Source organism: Amphiprion ocellaris, chromosome 11, assembly GCF_022539595.1.
Source record: "Amphiprion ocellaris isolate individual 3 ecotype Okinawa chromosome 11, ASM2253959v1, whole genome shotgun sequence".
NCBI classification, from domain to species: domain Eukaryota; kingdom Metazoa; phylum Chordata; class Actinopteri; family Pomacentridae; genus Amphiprion; species Amphiprion ocellaris.
In genome coordinates, this window is record NC_072776.1 from 10,019,781 (window position 1) to 10,040,048 (window position 20,268).

The window sequence follows — 20,268 nt, forward strand, 5'->3', positions numbered from 1 at the left end:
TGACTGACAATGACAAGAACATAAGAAGCTGATGAAGATAAAGAAGTAGAAGAAGAAGATGATAATGATGATGATGATGATGATGATGATGACACCGATGACAATAAAAAATGTCAGTGAAAAAAAATGGCAGGACATGAAAGCAATCACAAAATTTGTTAGCAGCTCATGAATGCAGGGGAAAGTTAAGCACATCTGCACTGAATAATGAACCATATGCTGAAGTGAAGACTCCAAAGTCCAACAATTGCTATCTGCCATTCAAACACCTGTAATATAAGTTAAAGCTTGGTAATCACATCATCAGTCCATTTGCTTCTTATGCCTGTCATTCATTCTGAACTCAACTAAGAGCTTAAAAAAAGCCAGTGATTCTTCCGCTTGAAAAAGGATACACAGAGCTTTACAACTGCTATCTGCAATTCACATTAAACAACAGTCATCACAGACTGGAGTTTTGATTTATCCTGGTAAAATATTTAATATTCTGATTTTTTTTTTAACCATTTTTTCGCCTCTGGAGCAGGCATGAATTTTAGGACTGCTGCTATCTCACAGTCTTGATGATATCTCATTATTTTCACATAATTTTGCAAGAAAACGAGTGTAATTTGTACTATGAAATAAAATTTATGACACAATATTAGAGCTTATCGAAAATTACAGTGCAGTAAACTGTAATTTGGTCTAAATTGTTGAAAAAGACATTGAACTTAGGTTGAAAAAGTGTAATAATTACTACAATTGTATCATTCTTGACTGGTTAGCAATTATGATAATCAAGATAGAGATGGAAGAAGTAAGGGATTGCAGAAAAGATGCTTTATAATTGAAAAGGGACATGTCAAAATAAAAGCAGAGCCATAGTTTAAGATAAATGGGAGCAGAATATCGCTTCTATTGCCCAATCATACTGACAGATGGTACTATACCTGATGTGCAGATGAGCATTTCATGTCATAGTTGAGCAGGTTTGCATCAACAGAGAAGCGGCAGCGAGCCCTCTTTATACTGTCCTGTGACTCAGATTTAGGAATCTTCCCCTCCGTCCCTTTTCCCTCTTCCTCCTTTCTTTTTCTTCTCCTGTTGCGTCTCTCTTTGGCACTTTTGGAGCTCAGCTTGGATGCATCGGAGGAACTCTCAGTGCCACCAACTTTGTCAGTGGTTTCCCCGCCCTCTGCTACAGCTGCAGATGCTGCTGCCTGGAAGAGGAGAGGGAGGACAATGATGGTAAACAGGTCGAAAAACTGCATTTTGTACAACAGTTTTACTAAGTCTAGGTTTAGCTTGAATCTAAACAGAATTTCGAATCAAAGATCTTAATTTTTATGCAAAGAACATGGAATGCACAGAGAGTTTTTGTTTTATTAATGTTTTGTTTGTCACTGGACTTCCTAAATGCAATAAGTGTCTCTTATATATCTGCTATCTGCACAGACATGTCAAAGAGTGATTTAATATTAATCCAGAACATCATGAGCCTTCCTGACTGCCATAAATGAATACATTTATGGTCACAAACAGAGCTCATAATGGGTAGAGTTTCCAGTATAATGGATTCACATTCATAGTCAAGCATTGTGGAGTAAACCAGGTTGCAGAGGTAATTATTTTTAAGAAACAATATTTGCTGCTAAAATATTGGCATAGAAAGAATTTTCTGAATTGTGTGGCAGTTTACCACAGAAGATAATGTCTGTCATGTCTACAGTTAGAAACAGTGTAGATCATATATACAGTTATGTACATGCTGTTTAAGTGGTTTGCTGTTTCTTCCATCTAAACATTATGTAAACTACCATACTGCAGGTGGGAATGTAAACTACAAGTTAACTACTATGGATATATGTGACATCGTGAGCTCAGTCTTCTTGTTCTGCAGTCTTAGAATGTTGTGTTTAAAGTATACTCTTCATGACAGGAGTTTAAAAAAGATTTTAAACAATGTATTTCTAGTGCTGGAAAGAAGGTGCATCCTAACCTATTGGAATCTGTCCTGGTTGGGAGTCAACGTACCTGAGCGTCCTCTTGCTGCTGTTTCAGCTGCTCAAGCATGGCCTGAAACTCCTCCTCCTTCTCCTTCTCCTCCTTTATGGTGGCCTGGCTCTGCTCCTCATATGCCATCGCTACTACAGCCAAGATCAGGTTGACCAGGTAGAAGGAGCCGAGGAAAATCACCAGCACGAAAAAGATCATGTAGGGTTTCCCGGCTGCTCGCAATGTCTGGAAGGAAAATAAACACGGTTCTGGTATGCTAAATATGTTTTATGTGACATATTTATTTTGTATTTTTATTTTTCTTCCTTCTGTAAATCACTTGACAAACTGTCTGCTTTGTGTATGGAGAAAGTAAAGCATATTATTATGATTATGTTTTAGCAGAATTTATATATTTGACTCTGTACTTCCACATATTTGTATGTGACCAATATATTGTAAGAAATAGTTAAACTCATTTAGGAGTAAAAAAAACATCTATGGAATTCTGTAAACCAAATTAACTCAATTAAATATTCTGTTTTACTCCTGAAATTAGCTGCAGTGACACCATCAAGCCAATCTGTCAGTAATCTGATGAGTCTGGTGTGCAGATTCATTGCCCTCAAGTCAAACTACTGTTTCAGTTACCCAGCACAGTGTTGACTAGGAAGCCAGCTAACTAAGTAGCTACATTAACATTGAATAAAGTTATCTAACATTGTAAAAAGGGGCAAAAATAAAAGTATCTCAACATAAAGAGAGCTTGTTGATGGTCATGGTACTGTCACCTAATTACACACAGCACTAGAAAGATTTCCTCATGGGACCTTTGTTGCTTTGCTGTTTGCTTTAATTGTTGATACTACAATGTAAAGCAGATGCCTATTCATTGAACACATATTTGTGTATTTACTACCTTTCAAGCTATGTTTGCTAAAGACACAGTGGGATTCTTTTTTTTTTCCTCTGACCAAGATGCACCTGCACTACATTTAGAGGTTTTGTTTAAACAGGATTCTCTGTATATTCTCTTTACTACTAATATTGTATTGGAAGAATGCTCATGTCTCTTTAACACAGCAAGAACCGCCTCTCTCTGTACTTAGAGAAGCAGTGACCTAAACACAGCATCCTGAACCACACATGGGGTCACACATTTCATCATCCTACAACCAAACATGTTTTTCTCTCAGCGTCTCTGACCAACCAGAGGAACCAAGGAAGAGTCATAATGGCACTTAAGTAGGAACAACGCAGGAAATCTGGATGAAAGTACCATTAACACTGATTAACTACATCCATCCATTATCTATACACCGCTTATTCCTCACTAGGGTCGCGGGGGGTGCTGGAGCCTATCCCAGCTGACTCAGGTGAAGGCAGGGGACACCCTAGACAGGTCGCCAGTCTGTCGCAGGGCTACATATATAGACAAACAAGCACTCACACATTCACACCTACGGGCAATTTAGAGTAATCAATTAACCTCAGCATATTTTTGGACTGTGGGAGGAAGCCGGAGTACCCGGAGAAAACCCACGCATGCACAGGGAGAACATGCAAACTCCATGCAGAAAGATCCCGGGAAAGCCGGGACGCGAACCAGGGACCTTCTTGCTGCAAGGCGAAAGTGCTAACCACTACACCACTGTGCAGCCCTCTGATTAACTACAGTTTTGTTTAAATTTTTAACACAGCTGTTAAAATACCAGAGCTCAGTATTTTGCTTTCCAGTATTTCAGCTTTAGTTCTACTTGCTTGTCACTGTCACACCACTTAATCACTGAATTAAAGATGAGAGGGATCTTTAAACTGACAAAATGTATATATACATAAATAGCACTGGAAAATTCATTACTCCTGCTCAGTAGGTACTTCTGCACACTCACAGCCCTATATGGGTGCCTTTAAACACTGGGTAGGAATCTCTGAATTAGATTTAAATAAAACCTATTTAAATCCAGTTGAAAGATTCCTACTAATTTCCTTTCAATTAATCATTCTGTTATTATTTTTATGCTCAAATGCACATTCACCTGTGGAGTTCCATATTTGAGCAATTCAGTGTATTTTTCTCAATCATTTAAAAAGAAAAAAACAACATTTTGAAAACTAAAAATCATTACTGGTGTGGCTATTTCTTGTAAGTATAATACACCTTAACATCTTTACATATGAAAACATCTTGTGGGGCAAGAAACTGTAAAAACTGATAAACTGACTGAATCCAAATTATCACATAAAGATTACACACACTAAATCTTGACCAAAACAGTTGTTACTGAGGTTATATATACATAAATTAATACTGTTTGTGTCATGTACCTAGAAAAGCTTTTTTTTTGTTCCCTTTATCCACTGCCTACCTGCTGGTAAAGGTTTTCCCAGTAATCCTGTGTCATCAGCCTAAACAGGGCAAGGAAGGCCCAACCGAATGAGTCAAAGCTGGTGTAACCATAGTCTGGGTTCCTCCCTATTTTCATGCAGGTGAAGCCCTCTGGACACTGCCTGCAAGAAACAGAAAGTCTGTTAAGCTCAGAAGACGTTAGCCATCTCCTCTCTATTCACACATTACTGTATACTGTACACCACAGTGTACTTTAAATACAGGAACAATGCAACAAATGAATGATTTCTATATTGTATCGAGTCCTCTTGTAGCCGGCAGGTAATCTGCTTACCCAGCTTCACTGGCATTTCCACAAAGCAATGGATCTCGTTTGCCTGGAAGGAAATAATAATTTTCTGATAGGGAGAAAAGAAAAATAAAATGTTACTCTGTGTGGGAAGGACTGTGGCTGTCACCAGTGGTTGCTTATAAGCCTAAACCAGACAATGAATTAGAAAAAAATATATACTTTTAATAAATACAGCTCGGCAACATAATGGACAAGAGTGCACGATACATCATCTTTCTGTCAGGCTTGTAGTCTTACATTTTAAATCGACTGTGTCAGAGAGGTGTTGGTCATTTTAAAAGCCTCACATACAGTATACAGTCCAGCCCATCACTATTTGGACACTTATTAATATTTCATATTGTATTCTGCAGGCTCTGTGCTTCAGGACATTCAATTGGAAGTAAAATGATGGACATGTCGCTAAAGTGTCAAGTCCCTGATTTAATCAGAGGTGGTTTACATCAGTAATGAAAGATCGGTGTCTGTTTTATGCATGCAGTCATTTCATGCACAAAGGATTACACACAGAGTTGACTGAGAGTTGCTTTTCAGATTTAGGTGGAATTGTCTGAGCAGTAAAGAAGTGACCATGCAAGTAAAGGAAATTATAATGAGGCTCAAAAGAAGCGCAGTTTTTGTTAAAAGAGATATGACAGGTAGTTACTTCAGTTAAGGGTGGGCATGAATGAACGGCAATGGAACTGGCAGCCTGGCATTTATGGACAGAAGGAAAGGGATTACTGCAGAAACATACAGTTGCAGTCTGTGTTTAATGCTCACTCAAACGCATCAGAAATCACACTAGATGACGTGTCATCATTCATCATGACAGCAATCTTAAACACACCACCAAAGCCATCGAAGGGATTTTTCAGTTGTGGAATATCCTCAAAGTCAGTCACGTGATCTCAGTCTAATTGAGCTGCATTCCACTTCCAGATCACCAGACAAAGGAGAGAGATCCCACAACAAGCAAGAGCTAAAAGTGGGTGCAGTGAGAGCCTGACAGAACACTAACATGAACGATATAAAATGCCTGCTGATGCGCTTTGCTTGGCTTGAAAATTTCACCCTTTGACTGAAAAGTATGAAATGTGATGATTTGGATTGATTTCATACAGCAGTGGAAAAAGTTTTCGGACACCCTTAAATTTTTACACAATCTCAAATATTATCATGAAATATTTGTGGAAAAAATCTTTTTTTGTGCTTGAAAAGTTGTGTCTGCATTAGACAGACACAAACAAATACAAATTATATATTTTTTTATTTACAAGAAAAACTAACAAAAATTAAATTCTACCAAAATGACCTAATACCTCATTTCTCATTTCTATGGAACCAGTCAATTTTAACTTTTTTAAGGATTTGTTTAGTGAAAAATTACACTTAAAGAGTGCATTTCAGAGTGATTGTTAATGCAATATTTTACAAATGTATGGGGTGTCTGAAAACCTTTTTCCACCACTGTATGTATCTGTCCTATTACTTGTCTTTTAAAAGAGCTATATTCCCCATACAGCTCTTTCAAAATAATAAGTAAAATCAAACCTTTTAAATAACAGCTGTGGCTTGCCACATTAATTTAGTTCCTATTATTTACTCTTAAACTGATGTCCTGTAGCACAGAGTAAGATGACAAAAAATATATATCTGTGTAAATACTTAAGGTAGCAGAGGTGCTACAGTTGACCGCATTAGATGGAACTGCATTTAGTAGACCTAATAATATATATTATATAGCCATATATATATATATATATATATATATATATATATATATATATATATATATATACATACATACATACATACATACATACATACATACATATATATATAGCCATATATAAAAGAAAATGAAAAATTACATGAAGTTGTACAGTTTCAATTGTGTAGATACAGGATATAATCATTTTAAATAACACAACTCCTTAGTTGTCTCTTATACAGACTCTATGCAACTTGTGGCAAAGCAGACCAGATACAGTAAAATACTCCTCACCCTCATTGAGTGAGTAAGCAGTGAAGTCGTCCGTTTCCTCGGTGTCATTTCTAGGCCACCGAAGGCACTTTTGCATTAAATTGCCCATAAAAAGTTGTAACCCTACGAGGGCAAAGACACTCAAGCAGAAGACGGTGAGGATCATTACATCAGCAAGCTTCTTCACTGACTGGAACAACGCACCAACGATGGTCTTTAGGCCTGTCAGACAAAAAAATAGGCAGTTTGGTGATAACTAACAGCAAATATACAAACCAGTGAGTGTTGTCTTTGATAGTACTACATTGAATTTATCATTGCTCTACTTCAACAATGTCTGAATTACAATGTCCACTTTCGGTAAAAAGGGATCAAAATCAATACAGAAGAAGCGGTGATATCCTTTTAGCTTAATTCATTCCTCTTCATGTCAAAACCTGGTGCATACATTAACTTGATCACCTGGCAGATTGATTGGAAATGGGGTGATGTTATCATTTGTGGCTCCATCTGGAGCTACAGAGGACCTTGTACAATTTTTTTCACACATGCAGTACTACTCCCCAGGATATATAAACACATTTTGATGAGGTTAACTGAAGCTAAAGTAACAACAGAGCATTGATATTTCAGTTTTTCGCACTGCCAAACACTACAAGTACTAAGAAACACCTGCCTGAAGTCTCATAAAGCACTCACTTCTGATAACATCTGGTTCATATGTTGCTTAAGATTTCTGGTGTCAAAAGTTATACTGTAGCCTGAAGGCACATGTCTGAGCACAGCTAAATTAAAACACTCCCATCTGAAGCAGCTCTCTTTGTAGTAGCTCACTATTTTCTTTGGGATCGTGGATGTTCAGATTGCTGAAACAACCCTGTTACATACTGCATGTGTGACAGTTTGGGAAACAAATGGGGTCAGAGCTGCAGGAGGGCAGGTCACTGAAGGAAGAGGAGTAGCATGCACTGCTGCTCCTTACCTGGAATAACTGAAATTGCTTTGAAAGCTCTCAGCACTCTGAACGTGCGAACAGCAGAAAAATTGCCAAGGGGTACAAACTCTGTGACATACCTGCAAGAAAGAGTGTAAGTATTTTAGAATACTGACATGCAGCATAGACTGAAGGAAACCACAAGATCTGAATTTAACACAGAGTACCAGGCAAATAAGCGTGACGAAGGGAGGCAGGCACACTGGTGAAGGTTTGCATTATCACAAATCCCAAAGAAAGACCCAGAACCAACAATGATTACTAGCAAATGATGCTTGTGTTTGCAAATCCTGATATAAGAGTGAACACTGGCCCAAAATAATTCCGCTGCATGCCGGTAACCTTTCAACTTTGATTACTTTGTACAGTGACCTTGAGTGTTTTGAAAGGTGCCTATAAATAAAATTTCTTCTTCTTATTATTATTATTATTATTGCACTAAATGACATATGTCTTTATCACCACTACACTGGTGTAAATATTTACGTGCATCAAAAATCTGAATAAATCCACTGCTGAAAATAGCTCCTAACAAATGTGGAATTCACTTGTGTTTAAGAAATGTTTGTCAAAAACTATATTTACCAGCTGTTTAAGGGAATCACTCAGCCTTTAAAAAAAAAAAATACATATTTGTGAGCATTTCTTATAAATGTACAAAAATGAGGCACAAACAGTGTAGGGAAAGTAGAGCATATTGAGAGATGTTCTGAATCAGTCCTGGTTTGGGATTTGTTGACTGTACAGAAAAACATAGACTAACAACAACCTTATTGTAATAAAGGATTCAGATTTATTACTAACAGTAACATATGTCAACTTAATTGTTAGTGAAACCAGTAAAACACAACCTCAACCAGATTTAACAAACTGTAATTCATTAAAACTGTGTACTTACGCCATGACAATGACGCAGAAATCCAGCCAGTTCCAGGGATCTCTAAGGAAGGTGAATTTTCCTATACAGAACCCCCGAGCTAAAATTTTAACTAGGGATTCAAAGGTATAGATTGCAGTAAATGTGTACCTATTGGAAAAAAAGAAACAGATTTGACTCTGCTCAGCATCTTTGTAATAAAGTCTACAATTAAATGTGCAACTCGTGGAAAACTTACTCTACATTCTTTGCCCATTCAGGCGGTTGACTCAGTGTCATAAATGCACAGTTGGTGAGGATAGTGCACATGATCACCATGCTGAACAATTTGCAGGCAGTTGTCAAGGAATGTTCTTGTAGAATTAATGCTGCTTTTGGTATAATCAACCACATCTCAATCAAAGCAGAAATGAAAACAAATTTGCCTGCACGTATGTCAGCAGGCAGCACAGGCTCAACATAAACACCAGTTACGCTTATGAGATGAATATCTTAATGAAAGGATATGAATGTACCAGAATCCAAATTGATATTCTTCTAAGAGGGTTGAAGGGGCTCAGGAGGTACAAGGCAGGAGCGGCATTGAAGCGAAAAATGAACTTTCCTTTGTTTAATACTATGAAAGTCTGAGAGAAAAAGCAGATATCCTGTGGTTATTTACAACACTTACCAAAAGGTCCTTTAGCCCTATTATTTACAGCACGTTTCAGCGCGCCAGTCGCTAATCACATTTGTATACTGCTGATAAACCTAATAAAAATCCTTTTCACTGGCCTGTCATCTAAAATTTAAGGCCTCTGGCTAGACGACAACGCTGCCATGGTAAAAGCTGCATGCAGTTTTATATGAGAGGATCCTCATATCAGTCTCCTTTAGCCTTTTGAGGAACATCAAACCAGAAATAATGCCTCCATCTGAACACAGTTAAGAAAAAGTATAATTCTATGACCCCTTGTTGTTCCATACTTAGCAACTAAGCAAACTCCATTCGCTGAGCACAGATCTTACATAGAACAAAACTCAAAATCCTGAGTCTCTTGTAATCAGAGTTTTCAATTTGTCTTCAGACTTCAAGTTTCAAATCATGCAAGCCTACTTTCTGATTAGAGTAGTATGGATCCAGGTCCTCCAGCGGTGTCGACACCATGCCTGCAGGAATGTCCCTGTACAGGAGAGGGAGCGATTTGCCCGCCTCCAGGTCACGGCTGGGTTTGAGCTCATTCTCATCATTGCGTTTTCTCTTCTCTCCCTTGGGCTTCTTGGCCTTCTCCTCAGCGATCCGTTTCTCGATGGCTTGGAGGGATTCACGACTGAAGCGGCGGAAGCTGTCTGGACCTGGTGGCACAAGCAGCTGTTCCATATTTTCATCCTGCACCTTCAGAGTGAACAGCTAGCCTCCAACATGAGGAAGGCCTGAGGAGTCACAACAGACAAGAGGTGGTAGAGGCTTAAGCACCTTAAAAAGCGGAGTTATATTGTCATCATTCTGATATTATTGTGTGGATAAAATGTACGTGAAAGATTGTTGTGTAATGATTCACCTTTGGCTCATGATCTATATTTCAGACAACAAACTTCTCCTCACAAACTAGTTGTACTGCTTCAAATAGAAAGGAGAGAAAGGTGGGTTTGTTTCTGCTCCTTGGTCAGAGATCATCATTTCAGGAAGCGGCAAGCTATAATGAGCCTACAGATGGCTGTCATGCACATAAATTCCTTCCAGCTATGTTAAAATTAGATCTAATTATCTGCTCATGTGTAGATGGAATTAAGATCTGACATGACAATGATCAATTCCAGGTGAGATTCTTGCAGCCCTCCACCATCGCTCAAAATGGAAAGAGTCTGCTCTTCCCTCAGAGCCCGAGATAGTGCAGAGGAAGGAAAAGATCCATCCTGCTAATAGGCCTGACTGCTGTGATGTGTTAGGAAGACCTATGCCGTATTAAATATGAATGTGCTACAGACTCCACTGTATTTCTCTGGGTTTCCTGCCACAGAGAGTTTCTGCCTGATCTGAATGCAACAGTGTAATAGAATACTTCCACACGTTGTGCTGCGATCAATCGCACGCAAGAGATCAATCGCAAACACGTTGGTCAATCAGCTGTCCTGAGCACTGAGTTTTGCATGTGTGATGTAATTGCAACAACAAATGGAGAAAGAAGCTTTGCGTTTTAATACACTGCATGTCTCTGTGTGTGGTTTTCATTTCTATTGTGGTTTACACTGAAATAATTTACACTGTCAAATGTTGACGACCTTTGTGAAAACAATAAAGACACAACTGAGTAGAGACACAAAACATGAAAAACAGCAGGTAGCTGCACATTTTCAGTGTAACTCATCTTGTTATTGTTTAAAATATGATTGAAGAGTAAAGTACAGAGTAAACTAAGAGCCAGTGCATACAAGTCTAACAATACCGCATAGAGGAATACACAAATAAACAATTGAGAAACAACAATAAGATAAACCTCCAAACTGTCTGTTAACTATCTGCAAGCTTAAATTAAATAAAGCTTAATTTGATGATCACCCCACAAGGTCATCCTGCAGTGAGTCACCTCTACAGAGGCATGCATCTCTCTGTCAGTCTGTTCCCAACTCATCACACACAACTTGAGATATGAGCTGCTGCTTTGAAGCTTTGAACAGGCCCACTTCAATTTATCTGCAACCTGTCTGCATCATAACCTTGTGCAGCCCAACCTACACGTTTGTTCCCACCAACTTTCAGTGGAACACGACGCCAACAATTGAGTTCAGCATTTGTTATGCACCATACATGTAACTGATGATGAGCTGCAAGTGATGGCTGACCTTGGCCTCAGGCAACATGATCCACCTACAAGTATATTAAACACTTAAATGGTGTCAAACGGAAGCTCAGCTTCAATATTTAATGTGCATCACTCATTTTGAAACTTAATTTCATTGACCTCAGAATGCTTCTCCTTAAATGAGGTAAGTGATGGTTTATGACAGACTGCAGCCTAATTGCTTCTAGGCTTTCAAAGAAAAGTGGACTCTTTGTCAGGTAAGGTGCCTCCGGTAATATTTTGACAGATTTTAAAAAGCCACATTTCCACTGACATTAAATACTGAACCTTATTCTGAAAAAAATAACTGAAGCAAGACATGATAGAGTGTGATCAGAATTTCCACATTTTTGAAATCAATAACTAAGGATGGCATCTAAACAGTTCTGTGAGCCGCATGCATGATAAAATAAAGACACGATTTTTACAAAATACAAATAACATGTCGACAATCAGTATATCTGCATTTTCAAATTGCTGACTATGTTGAAAATGCAGTGCTTCTCAGAACAAAACCAGTGCGACAGGACAGGGGCTTTTGGGATGGAGGTACACATTGTACATTCTGTACTGAAAAGGTTGTACTGAAAATGTAAATTTAAATAGCATGAGGACTGTATATTTTGTCTCCCGTGACTTACATGGAACCTTATAAACACTGGCTATTATGAGGAGTATAAACAACTGCAGTGACTGATAATGTTTCTTTGTACCTAAGGACTCATGTGAACTGTTTAAATACAAAATTAAAGCACTCATAAGTTTAATTTATGATCTTGAGGTTGTTTTTGGTGCGTTACTCAGTACATGTAAAGACTGTAGGTGTTCAGCAATATCGCTAAATAATACAGCTTCATTTCAGTCAATCCTCACCTCCTATGTTGCCCATCGAGGTGAGCTTCAGAACTGTAACAAGGGTGACTACAGTGACTAAAACAGAAAGACATTCACTTTTAATGAGCAATGCTTACATAATTGTCTTCCTTTAACCTAAACATACCTGAATACAGAGTGCTACCAGTCCAGTATCTGTGAGCTCCTGAGGGACCAACACACTCACAGCTCTTAAGTGCTCACAACTAATGCTTGCTGCTGCCTCTTACAGCCCACAGAACCAGGATTCAGCCTGCCACGTTCAGGGCGTTGGCAAACTGGCTCGTGACGAGAGGCTGTTACCATCAGGGATAAATTCATGTATTTATGTACAAACCTGGCAGGCTGCACTATGTGTGCAGTCTGGATAGAAGGCAAACAGGACAGCCTAATCTCTAATTGACAGCAATCTAATAATGATGTTGACAGTCTGGCGAGCAGGAAGTCTTCTTAGATGGAGTGTGGGCTAATAATTGCTGCCCTGCCCATTAACTTCTGGAATATATTGTAGACCACAATTTGCACTCTATAGTCTTTGCCCAAATCAAGTACAGGAGATCAATCACCTTTTTCCATTCAGGTTTTCCATGACTTACACTATTATAAAAGGTAATATTGAACACTATGGATGTGACAGACCATTACTGCCAAGGCAGAAACAGGCTTTTTTTTTAATTTAAAGAGACAAAACAGTATACAGATAGATAGATAGATAGATAGATAGATAGATAGATAGATAGATAGATAGATAGATAGATAGATAGATAGATAGATAGATAGATAGATAGATTCTAAAATCTATAATATTTTTTCTCAGACTTTAATAAGTTTTTTTATAGGAACAAACAAACTTTTTAAGGTCAATTTCAGCTTTTAACAAAGGCACACTCGGGACAAAATTCGCTATCATTTCAACTCACCGTCAGTTTTCCATCCTCGACAGGTGAACAGCACTCTGGAAAATGACGCAGAAGAGCTTCAGTGTGCGGAAAAGTGTGTCAAAATAAATTTGCAAGTCCGATTACAATCTTTGACGCTTCTCTCAGGGCAGAGTCGCTCATTTCCACGATTTCCAACAGAAAAAAAAAACCCAACAGAGAGACAGACTGTGTCCGCCCCTCCGTGCGCCAGAATTACAGACTACTGTAGTGCTGCGCTTCCGGATGTTCCTGGGTACCAAGTGCGCGCAGAGATGCCAGAATGGCTGCTCGGATCACACTGAGGTGGACGTTATGGTGCGTGATTGTCGGGAAGGAAGAAGATGTTGCAATCTGGTGTGTTTCAGAAACTAAAAGCTAAAGCCACAAGTAGGAATCAGATCGTGTTCAAGAACAATTAATTCACTCTCGCTTCCTGTGTGTGCGTGTGCGTGCGTGTGGATCAGGTCATTAGTGGCAGAGAGTTTGTAGGAGCCTAAACGTCTGAGCAAGTGTTTAGTCATTACATGAACTGAAACAAACTTCCAAGGAGACAACAAACAACAAATCAAACTTCAGAATAAGCACATCATGTATATGTAACTACTGTATTTCTATATATTCTGGCATACATGGAACTATTCAGTAAAGTTGGGTGGATGACTTTATTATGAGGCAGTACTTTAAGTTTGATGCCCTCTGGTGGATACAGACAGCATTAGAAATTTTAAGAGTTTCCAGAATGGAAAAATACACTGACTGCAAGTTTCTAGAAGTGTTAGTTTTATCTAAAATGTTCCATGTATAGAAATATGCTAAATGTTATTTGGGTAATGCAGCGAGAGTTTAAACAAAGTTATTAGTCTAATAATATATATATCTAAGAAAAAATGTATTTTGATTTGTGACAAGCATAATGGAAACACATAAAAGCATCTTTTTTTATTCGTTTTGTTTCTTATTCTTTGTGGTTGCCACTGTTCTCTTTACAATGTTTAATATTTTTAAGAAAACCTACAAAAACTTGACAAAAAAAGCTCTCTTTTTCATTCTATAGGCCACAGCTGTTCTCATTCCTTTTTGTGCCTAAACAAGAAGGTCTTTTTAACAGAGTCAGTACAATCCTTTAATAAATCCTTTAATTCCAAATTCATTATTCATGCATGATTTCATAAATATTTTTGGCATCAAGTGTCGAAGTGCAACCCGTTTGTCAGAAACTAGTTGTCTACGGTCGTAGTTACATTTGCATTGGTCTGGCTCATTGTTAAAATCAGTTTTGTTTTTTTTAAAGTTAGTGTTTGTTATAGAAATGCTGAATATCAATTGTTTTCTCTGTCACTGAAGGTTTCATCCAAGTTCGTCCTACCACCGACCAGGGGCGCTGTTGAGCTGCTTTTAGAGGATTTAGTTGAGTCGAACTGATAGACATTTTTACAAACTTCACCTACTTCAGTCACACTGCAGATATGTGAGAGGAGACTAAAAGGACAAAGGAACCAGAGCAGCAGCAGCTCCAGCATGGCTCAGCAGGTAGGTGTAATGTGATGTTATCAGTGCAGGATTTCAATAACACACTGTGGGGTTTGTGGTTCTGTTATTGTTGTTTGCTCGGTTTTGTTTACAGCTGAATAATGAAGAAGGGACCACATTAATTCCTGCTGATAAAGCAACTGGAGAGTCAAGAAGTTCTCTGATATCTGCGTCGTTTAATTTCATCAATTCCATTATAGGATCTGGAATAATAGGTAAATGCTGACTTCAGAATTTTAGCAACCTGTATTATAGTGTGTGAAACCTAAATTAAGTAAATTACATGCAGTTGATTGAATGAACGATTATTCCATTCCCACTGTTGATTTCAAACTTCTGATTCTGACATGATTCGGTTAAATAGTCAGGTGTGATTGCTAAATTTGGTGCAACAAGTAGAAGCTTTCATACCGTTCAAGTCCTGCAGCAGGATCATATGACCAGCGCCTGTTACCCCCCTTCTCCCATTCAACTCTTTGAGCCTCAAAAACTATCAGACTTATGTGCGCAAAACAGATTTCCAACTTGTTTTTGTCTCATCTACCTTCAGGTTAAAACCTATGTTTTGTGACAGAATGTGAATACTGTTATTCTGCACAGCGGTAGCCTAAAGACTTGTTTACTTTCATGCAGTTATAATGCACTTCATTGTGTGTTACTCTCAGTTTACCTCTTATTCTGTCGTAAACAGTCCTTACAGTGTATTTATTGTGGAACCTGGAGAAAGTTTTGCAATACTTTGGTGATAGCCTCAGCTGATTATTTACCACAGAACTGCACAAAGGTTCAAAACTAGCATCTTTAACAGTGCACTCGGTTATTTTGTGTAAGTCTAAGTGGAATGAATCAGAGACACAAAATATGATTTTGTGTTCACTGTAGACATATGTCTACATACACACACACACACACACACACACACACACACACACACACATACACATATATATACTTTCATCACATATAGATAGATAGATAGATAGATAGATAGATAGATAGATAGATAGATAGATAGATAGATAGATAGATAGATAGATAGATAGATAGATAGATAGATAGATAGATAGATATGTATATTTAAGAACTATTAGAAGTTTTACATCACAGATATCTTTCATTTATATTTTCTGCCAATCTGCAAACTGTCACATAAAACTGCTGTGTTTAAAATACAGACCTTAGTATGATTAAATCTTTTTGCTTTTGCAAGTTCGCATCTTGTTTTTTTTTTTAACATGAATTTGTCTTAGCTCTTTGCTACTTTTGTGCTCTGTTTTGTTGCTCTCTTGAGATGTTTGATATTCCCTCTAAATATTCTTAACAGGTTTACCATACGCACTGAACCAGGCAGGCCTGCCTTTTGGCCTCCTCCTTCTGATAGTTGTTGGATTGATCACAGGTGGGTGTACTCAATATGTCATTTATTTAAACAGACAAGAAATTTTCAATTCATTAAATAATCAGAGATGGGTTTTTGTGTTTGTTTTTTTTGTATGATCACAGATTACTCAATCATCTTACTAATTAAAGGAGGACACCTGTCAGGAACCAGCAGCTATCAGTCACTGGTTCAGAGCACGTTTGGTTTCCCAGGATTCCTGATTCTGTCTGGACTGCAGTTCCTTTACCCTTTCATTGGTAAATCATTTAAAGTACACAAGTAGCGGAACCCAAAGTTGAGGATTTAATGTTGCTGTTTAGCATGTTGTGTTTAATTTCCTGTGTGGCCTGTAAAGTAGCTACTCTTTCTGTTTGTTGTGATCTTGCTTTTGCTGTTTGTTGACATTTGATAGAAATAATACTGCTGGATAATTTGATTCACCACACTTTCCTCCCTCAGCTATGATCAGCTACAACATCACAACTGGGGACACGCTGACCAAAGTGTTTCAGAGAATACCTGGAGGTATGCTAGTTTGTTGTATCTCAAATAAAAGCTACAACAAAACATTATGTGCAGTTCAGTTACACTTCTAAATGAAAGAAAAGATGCAGAGACATCTATAATGTTCAAATTAATGATATTTGCATGTTGTGTGTTGACATGTCTTGTGTTTGCAGTTGGTCCAGACCACATACTTGCAGAGCGTCACTTTGTGATCTTGCTGTCAACTATTTTATTCACAATGCCTCTCTCACTTTATCGAAACATAGAGAAGCTCGGGAAGGTAAGACGGATTATTATACCGTCATCGGTGTATTGTGGTGATTTCATAGCTCTCTTTAAAGCATCCACATGTGTTACCAGGTATCCTTCCTGTCAATGGTGCTGACACTTACCATCCTCGTCATTGTAGTCATCAGAGCAGCTACACTTGGACCCCAAATGTATGAATGATCTGTCTGCATTTTGCTAATCCATGCTGATGTTTTTTTTTTTTAATCAACTCAAACATAATCATGCAGTTCTGTATTCCTTAATGACTCATTGTCTATGTCCCTCTCTAGCATCCCCACAGAGAATGCATGGGCATTTGCAAAGTGGAATGCGATTCAGGCAGTTGGTGTTATGTCTTTCGGTGAGTGTGTCTGCATGATGCTGATGGTGGAGATGCCTGGAATATTTTCAGCAGTATGTTATTGCTTGACAAAAAAAAACGCCAAGAAGACTGCCAGACATATTTTAATGACAGCAGGCAGCTGTTCTCAGGAAACACGCTCTAATAAACCAACTGTAAGCTACTTGCTTAGCACCAGAGGGCTAAACAGACAAAGTGATTGGTAATAAAAGTCAAACATCTAGTTGGCTGAGAATTTTTTCAGGCACTGTTGGAGACCAAATGAGCTAAGAGCTGTGAAAATTAAACTGGCATTCGCTGTCAGGCCAAAAACATGATTCAGACAGGACGATTACATTGCCTTGATTCTAGTAAAGGCAACTGTTGGCCAACATGTCAGTCATCACAGCTTTTCATGGCAATGATATGTGCATCATGTGTATGTCAGAGCTTCTTTTTTTAAAAAAAGTTTCTCTGCCTCAAAGCGGCCAAAAAAGAAAAAAAACAATTAATTCCACTTTAATTAAATACCATCAAACAAATCTAATCTAAGAGCCAAAGACCAACATACAATTCTGCCTATTCAGCATAAGACATGCAGTGCAGCTTTATTGTAAGTAGATCAATGCTATTAATCAAAGCTATTCATTCGGCACACTGTCTAAATATTGCCGTGCCTTTGATAAATCACAGCACAGCATCTAACAAAATGTGTTGTTAGCCAGCTTGCTATAATAAAAATAGCTCCTACTGCTACTAACTGGGACATTCAGGTAGAGGTGTGCACACTTGTGTGAAAACACTGGGATGTTTTACCTGAACTGTGACAGGGATAGCTCAAATGGAATGTACATGCCCAGTTTCTCATTAATCCCAGAGGTGTGAAACATCTCAAACTGCTTTACAGTTTCTTTTTTCTGTCATAATTGAACTCTGATATTCTGCCCCTGTGTGTCTCTTTAGCCTTTATATGCCACCACAACAGCTTCCTTATCTACGGCTCTCTGGAGCAGCCCACGCTGGCTAACTGGTCTCGAGTCACCCACGTCTCTGTGGGCTCAGCGCTGATAGTCAGTGCTGTGTTTGCTGTCGCTGGCTATTCAACCTTCACTGGCTACACACAAGGTATCAGTAGAAAATGCATAATATCATAAGTACCAATGCAACCAATAGCTTGCTGTATTCCTCTTATTTATTTTTAGATGCCATAAATACATTTTTAGTATCTCAATTTTTCTGTTTTTTAGGGGACATATTTGAGAACTATTGCCGAAATGATAACCTGGCAACATTTGGCCGCTTCTGTTTTGGACTCAGCATAATAACCACGTTTCCACTCGAGTGTTTTGTTACACGAGAGGTAAGTGATGCTTTTTTGAGGTCAACCTGAAAATTTAACAGTTTGATGTTTACATATGTGGGTGAAAGTGGTATTCTGCAGGTTTGAGCTGAAGACGTGGCCAGTTCCCAGGCCTTCCTCCTGCGTGCTTGGTAAATACAAACTTTTCTCAGTTGCAGAAACTGTCTAAATTCTAATACGTTCACTTTTCTCAGGTGGTATCCAATGTTATTTGCAGTCGCGATCTCTCCAGAGCCGAACACGTGTCCATAACATTGCTCATAGTTGCAGTTTGCACAGCGATATCTTTGGCCTATGACTGTCTGGGAGTTGTTTTGGAGCTGAATGTAAGTCACACCTACTCAACCAGGGTGTACCTCTCCACACGTGTTCATTTAATTATGCTAATTCAGTGTTAGCTGTATCTGACTGGGTTTGTCTTCTGCCGTGCAGGGTGTTGTGAGTGCCACGCCTCTGATCTTCATCGTTCCATCTGCGTGCTTCCTCAAACTCTCACCCGGCCCTTGGTTCCAGAGTGAAAACCTGATACCCATTGCGCTGATATTAATTGGCGTGTTTGTCATGATCACTGGTCTGATCATGACCGGCCTCTACCCTCAAGACTGTTCACACGGTGTTGAGATGTTCTACTGTGCAGACGCCAATGTCTCTGTCACCGTACCACCTGTATGAAAGGAAAATGTGTGAAATGTTTACTTGTATTAATCTTTTTTTTAAACAACACTTACATTATATGGCAAAAAATATGAGTATGTGGACACCCCGATCCGACTGAGGTCTTTTTGCTCCTTCGTCAACAGCAACAGGCCCTTACTTCAACATGATTGTCTGTGGTGCATAAAGCAGGGTTCATCATGCAGGAGCTTTGATTCTCCAATGGGCCCCTTAAAAAAAATCAAGTGAAAATCAAGTTTTTGATCTTGTTAACAAGCCCATATGGTGTTTTTTTATATTGTGGAAGAAACATCAGGAGCACAACTGTAGTCAGTCACGCGGCTGAGCATTTCCACCTTGAAACTGTAATGTACTGACTCAAAAACACAGATTCAGATATCCACCGTTTCATATGTAACAGATCTAAGAAGGCAGTTGTTTCACTTTGCTGGGAGGGACAGTCTGTACAATTATTCTGTTTTAGAATTGGCTTTCGGTACGAACACATCACGTCATGCCAATGAACAGCTTTACAGTGTTTGTACAGAACCACGGTGGAGCTGGTGTGCTCGAACTGCAACATGTAAGCCACTTTAAGGCAGAAGGGTATTATTTTCAGGGGAGATATGTGACTTTGACACACAAAGATGGATTTGTAGGGGTTAAATCAGGGATTGAGGAGGGACTTTAAAGGTCCTACAGGGATGAAATGTAATTGCATTAACCAGACCATTGAACATAAATGACCTCTGGCCTCACTAATGTTCCTGAGGCTGAATGAGAGCAGAAAATTCCAAAATCTTGTGGAAAGCTGTGAAAAGCATATTAATAGCGATAGTGTTGGAGTAAGACACAACTTGGTGTGATATTGAGGTGTCCACATGCATTTAGCCATATACTGTGGGATGGGATTTTTAATGTTCTTGAAGTTCTTTTGTTTTTGTTTTGTTTTTTAGCCTGTTTTGATATATATTACTGTGGGAATCTACTCGGAAGGGAAATTCGTCGTTTCCACATCCAGCCACATGGTGTCACTGTAGACAAATGGAGCTTTTATTAAAAGGAAGTACAAAACAACAACGTTGCAGTCTTTTG

The 20,268-nt window shown here is 38.6% G+C and overlaps 2 protein-coding genes across 5 annotated transcripts in view; one reads left to right on the forward strand and one right to left on the reverse strand.

The window, feature by feature from the left end:
• scn1laa (sodium channel, voltage-gated, type I-like, alpha) overlaps positions 1-13,478 on the reverse strand; it is a 29,004-nt gene extending 15,526 nt beyond the window's left edge. The window contains exons 1-11 of one of the 4 annotated variants that reach the window (XM_055015229.1): positions 13,132-13,478; positions 9,613-9,929; positions 9,022-9,142; positions 8,755-8,842; positions 8,538-8,666; positions 7,628-7,719; positions 6,667-6,867; positions 4,662-4,725; positions 4,347-4,488; positions 2,017-2,223; positions 933-1,202 (exon numbers count right to left, since the gene is read on the reverse strand). In XM_055015229.1, the coding sequence (XP_054871204.1) occupies positions 933-1,202; positions 2,017-2,223; positions 4,347-4,488; positions 4,662-4,725; positions 6,667-6,867; positions 7,628-7,719; positions 8,538-8,666; positions 8,755-8,842; positions 9,022-9,142; positions 9,613-9,876 (1,578 nt within the window). In that variant the 5' untranslated portion in view covers positions 9,877-9,929; positions 13,132-13,478. The remainder of the gene's footprint in view (positions 1-932; positions 1,203-2,016; positions 2,224-4,346; positions 4,489-4,661; positions 4,726-6,666; positions 6,868-7,627; positions 7,720-8,537; positions 8,667-8,754; positions 8,843-9,021; positions 9,143-9,612; positions 9,930-13,131) is intronic. The other 3 variants (XM_055015228.1, XM_055015231.1, XM_055015230.1) reach the window with 3 other exon arrangements.
• Positions 13,479-14,480: 1,002 nt separating this feature from the next.
• Positions 14,481-20,247, forward strand: slc38a11 (solute carrier family 38 member 11). The gene is made up of 12 exons (XM_023284911.3): positions 14,481-14,661; positions 14,756-14,876; positions 15,986-16,060; positions 16,165-16,299; positions 16,502-16,567; positions 16,723-16,829; positions 16,910-16,989; positions 17,110-17,180; positions 18,123-18,284; positions 18,407-18,519; positions 18,714-18,845; positions 18,952-20,247. Exons 1-12 carry the CDS (start codon positions 14,650-14,652, stop codon positions 19,189-19,191), a joined length of 1,314 nt encoding a protein of 437 aa, XP_023140679.1. The 5' UTR covers positions 14,481-14,649; the 3' UTR covers positions 19,192-20,247.
• The last annotated feature ends 21 nt before the right edge of the window (positions 20,248-20,268 follow it).

What these genes read in the sequence shown, in the direction of transcription:
- slc38a11 (XM_023284911.3), top strand. An exon ending in ACATAGAGAAGCTCGGGAAG is followed by an intron (nt 16,830 to 16,909) that starts GTAAGACGGATT and finishes ATGTGTTACCAG; the next exon opens with GTATCCTTCCTGTCAATGGT. An exon ending in AGTTGGTGTTATGTCTTTCG is followed by an intron (nt 17,181 to 18,122) that starts GTGAGTGTGTCT and finishes GTGTCTCTTTAG; the next exon opens with CCTTTATATGCCACCACAAC.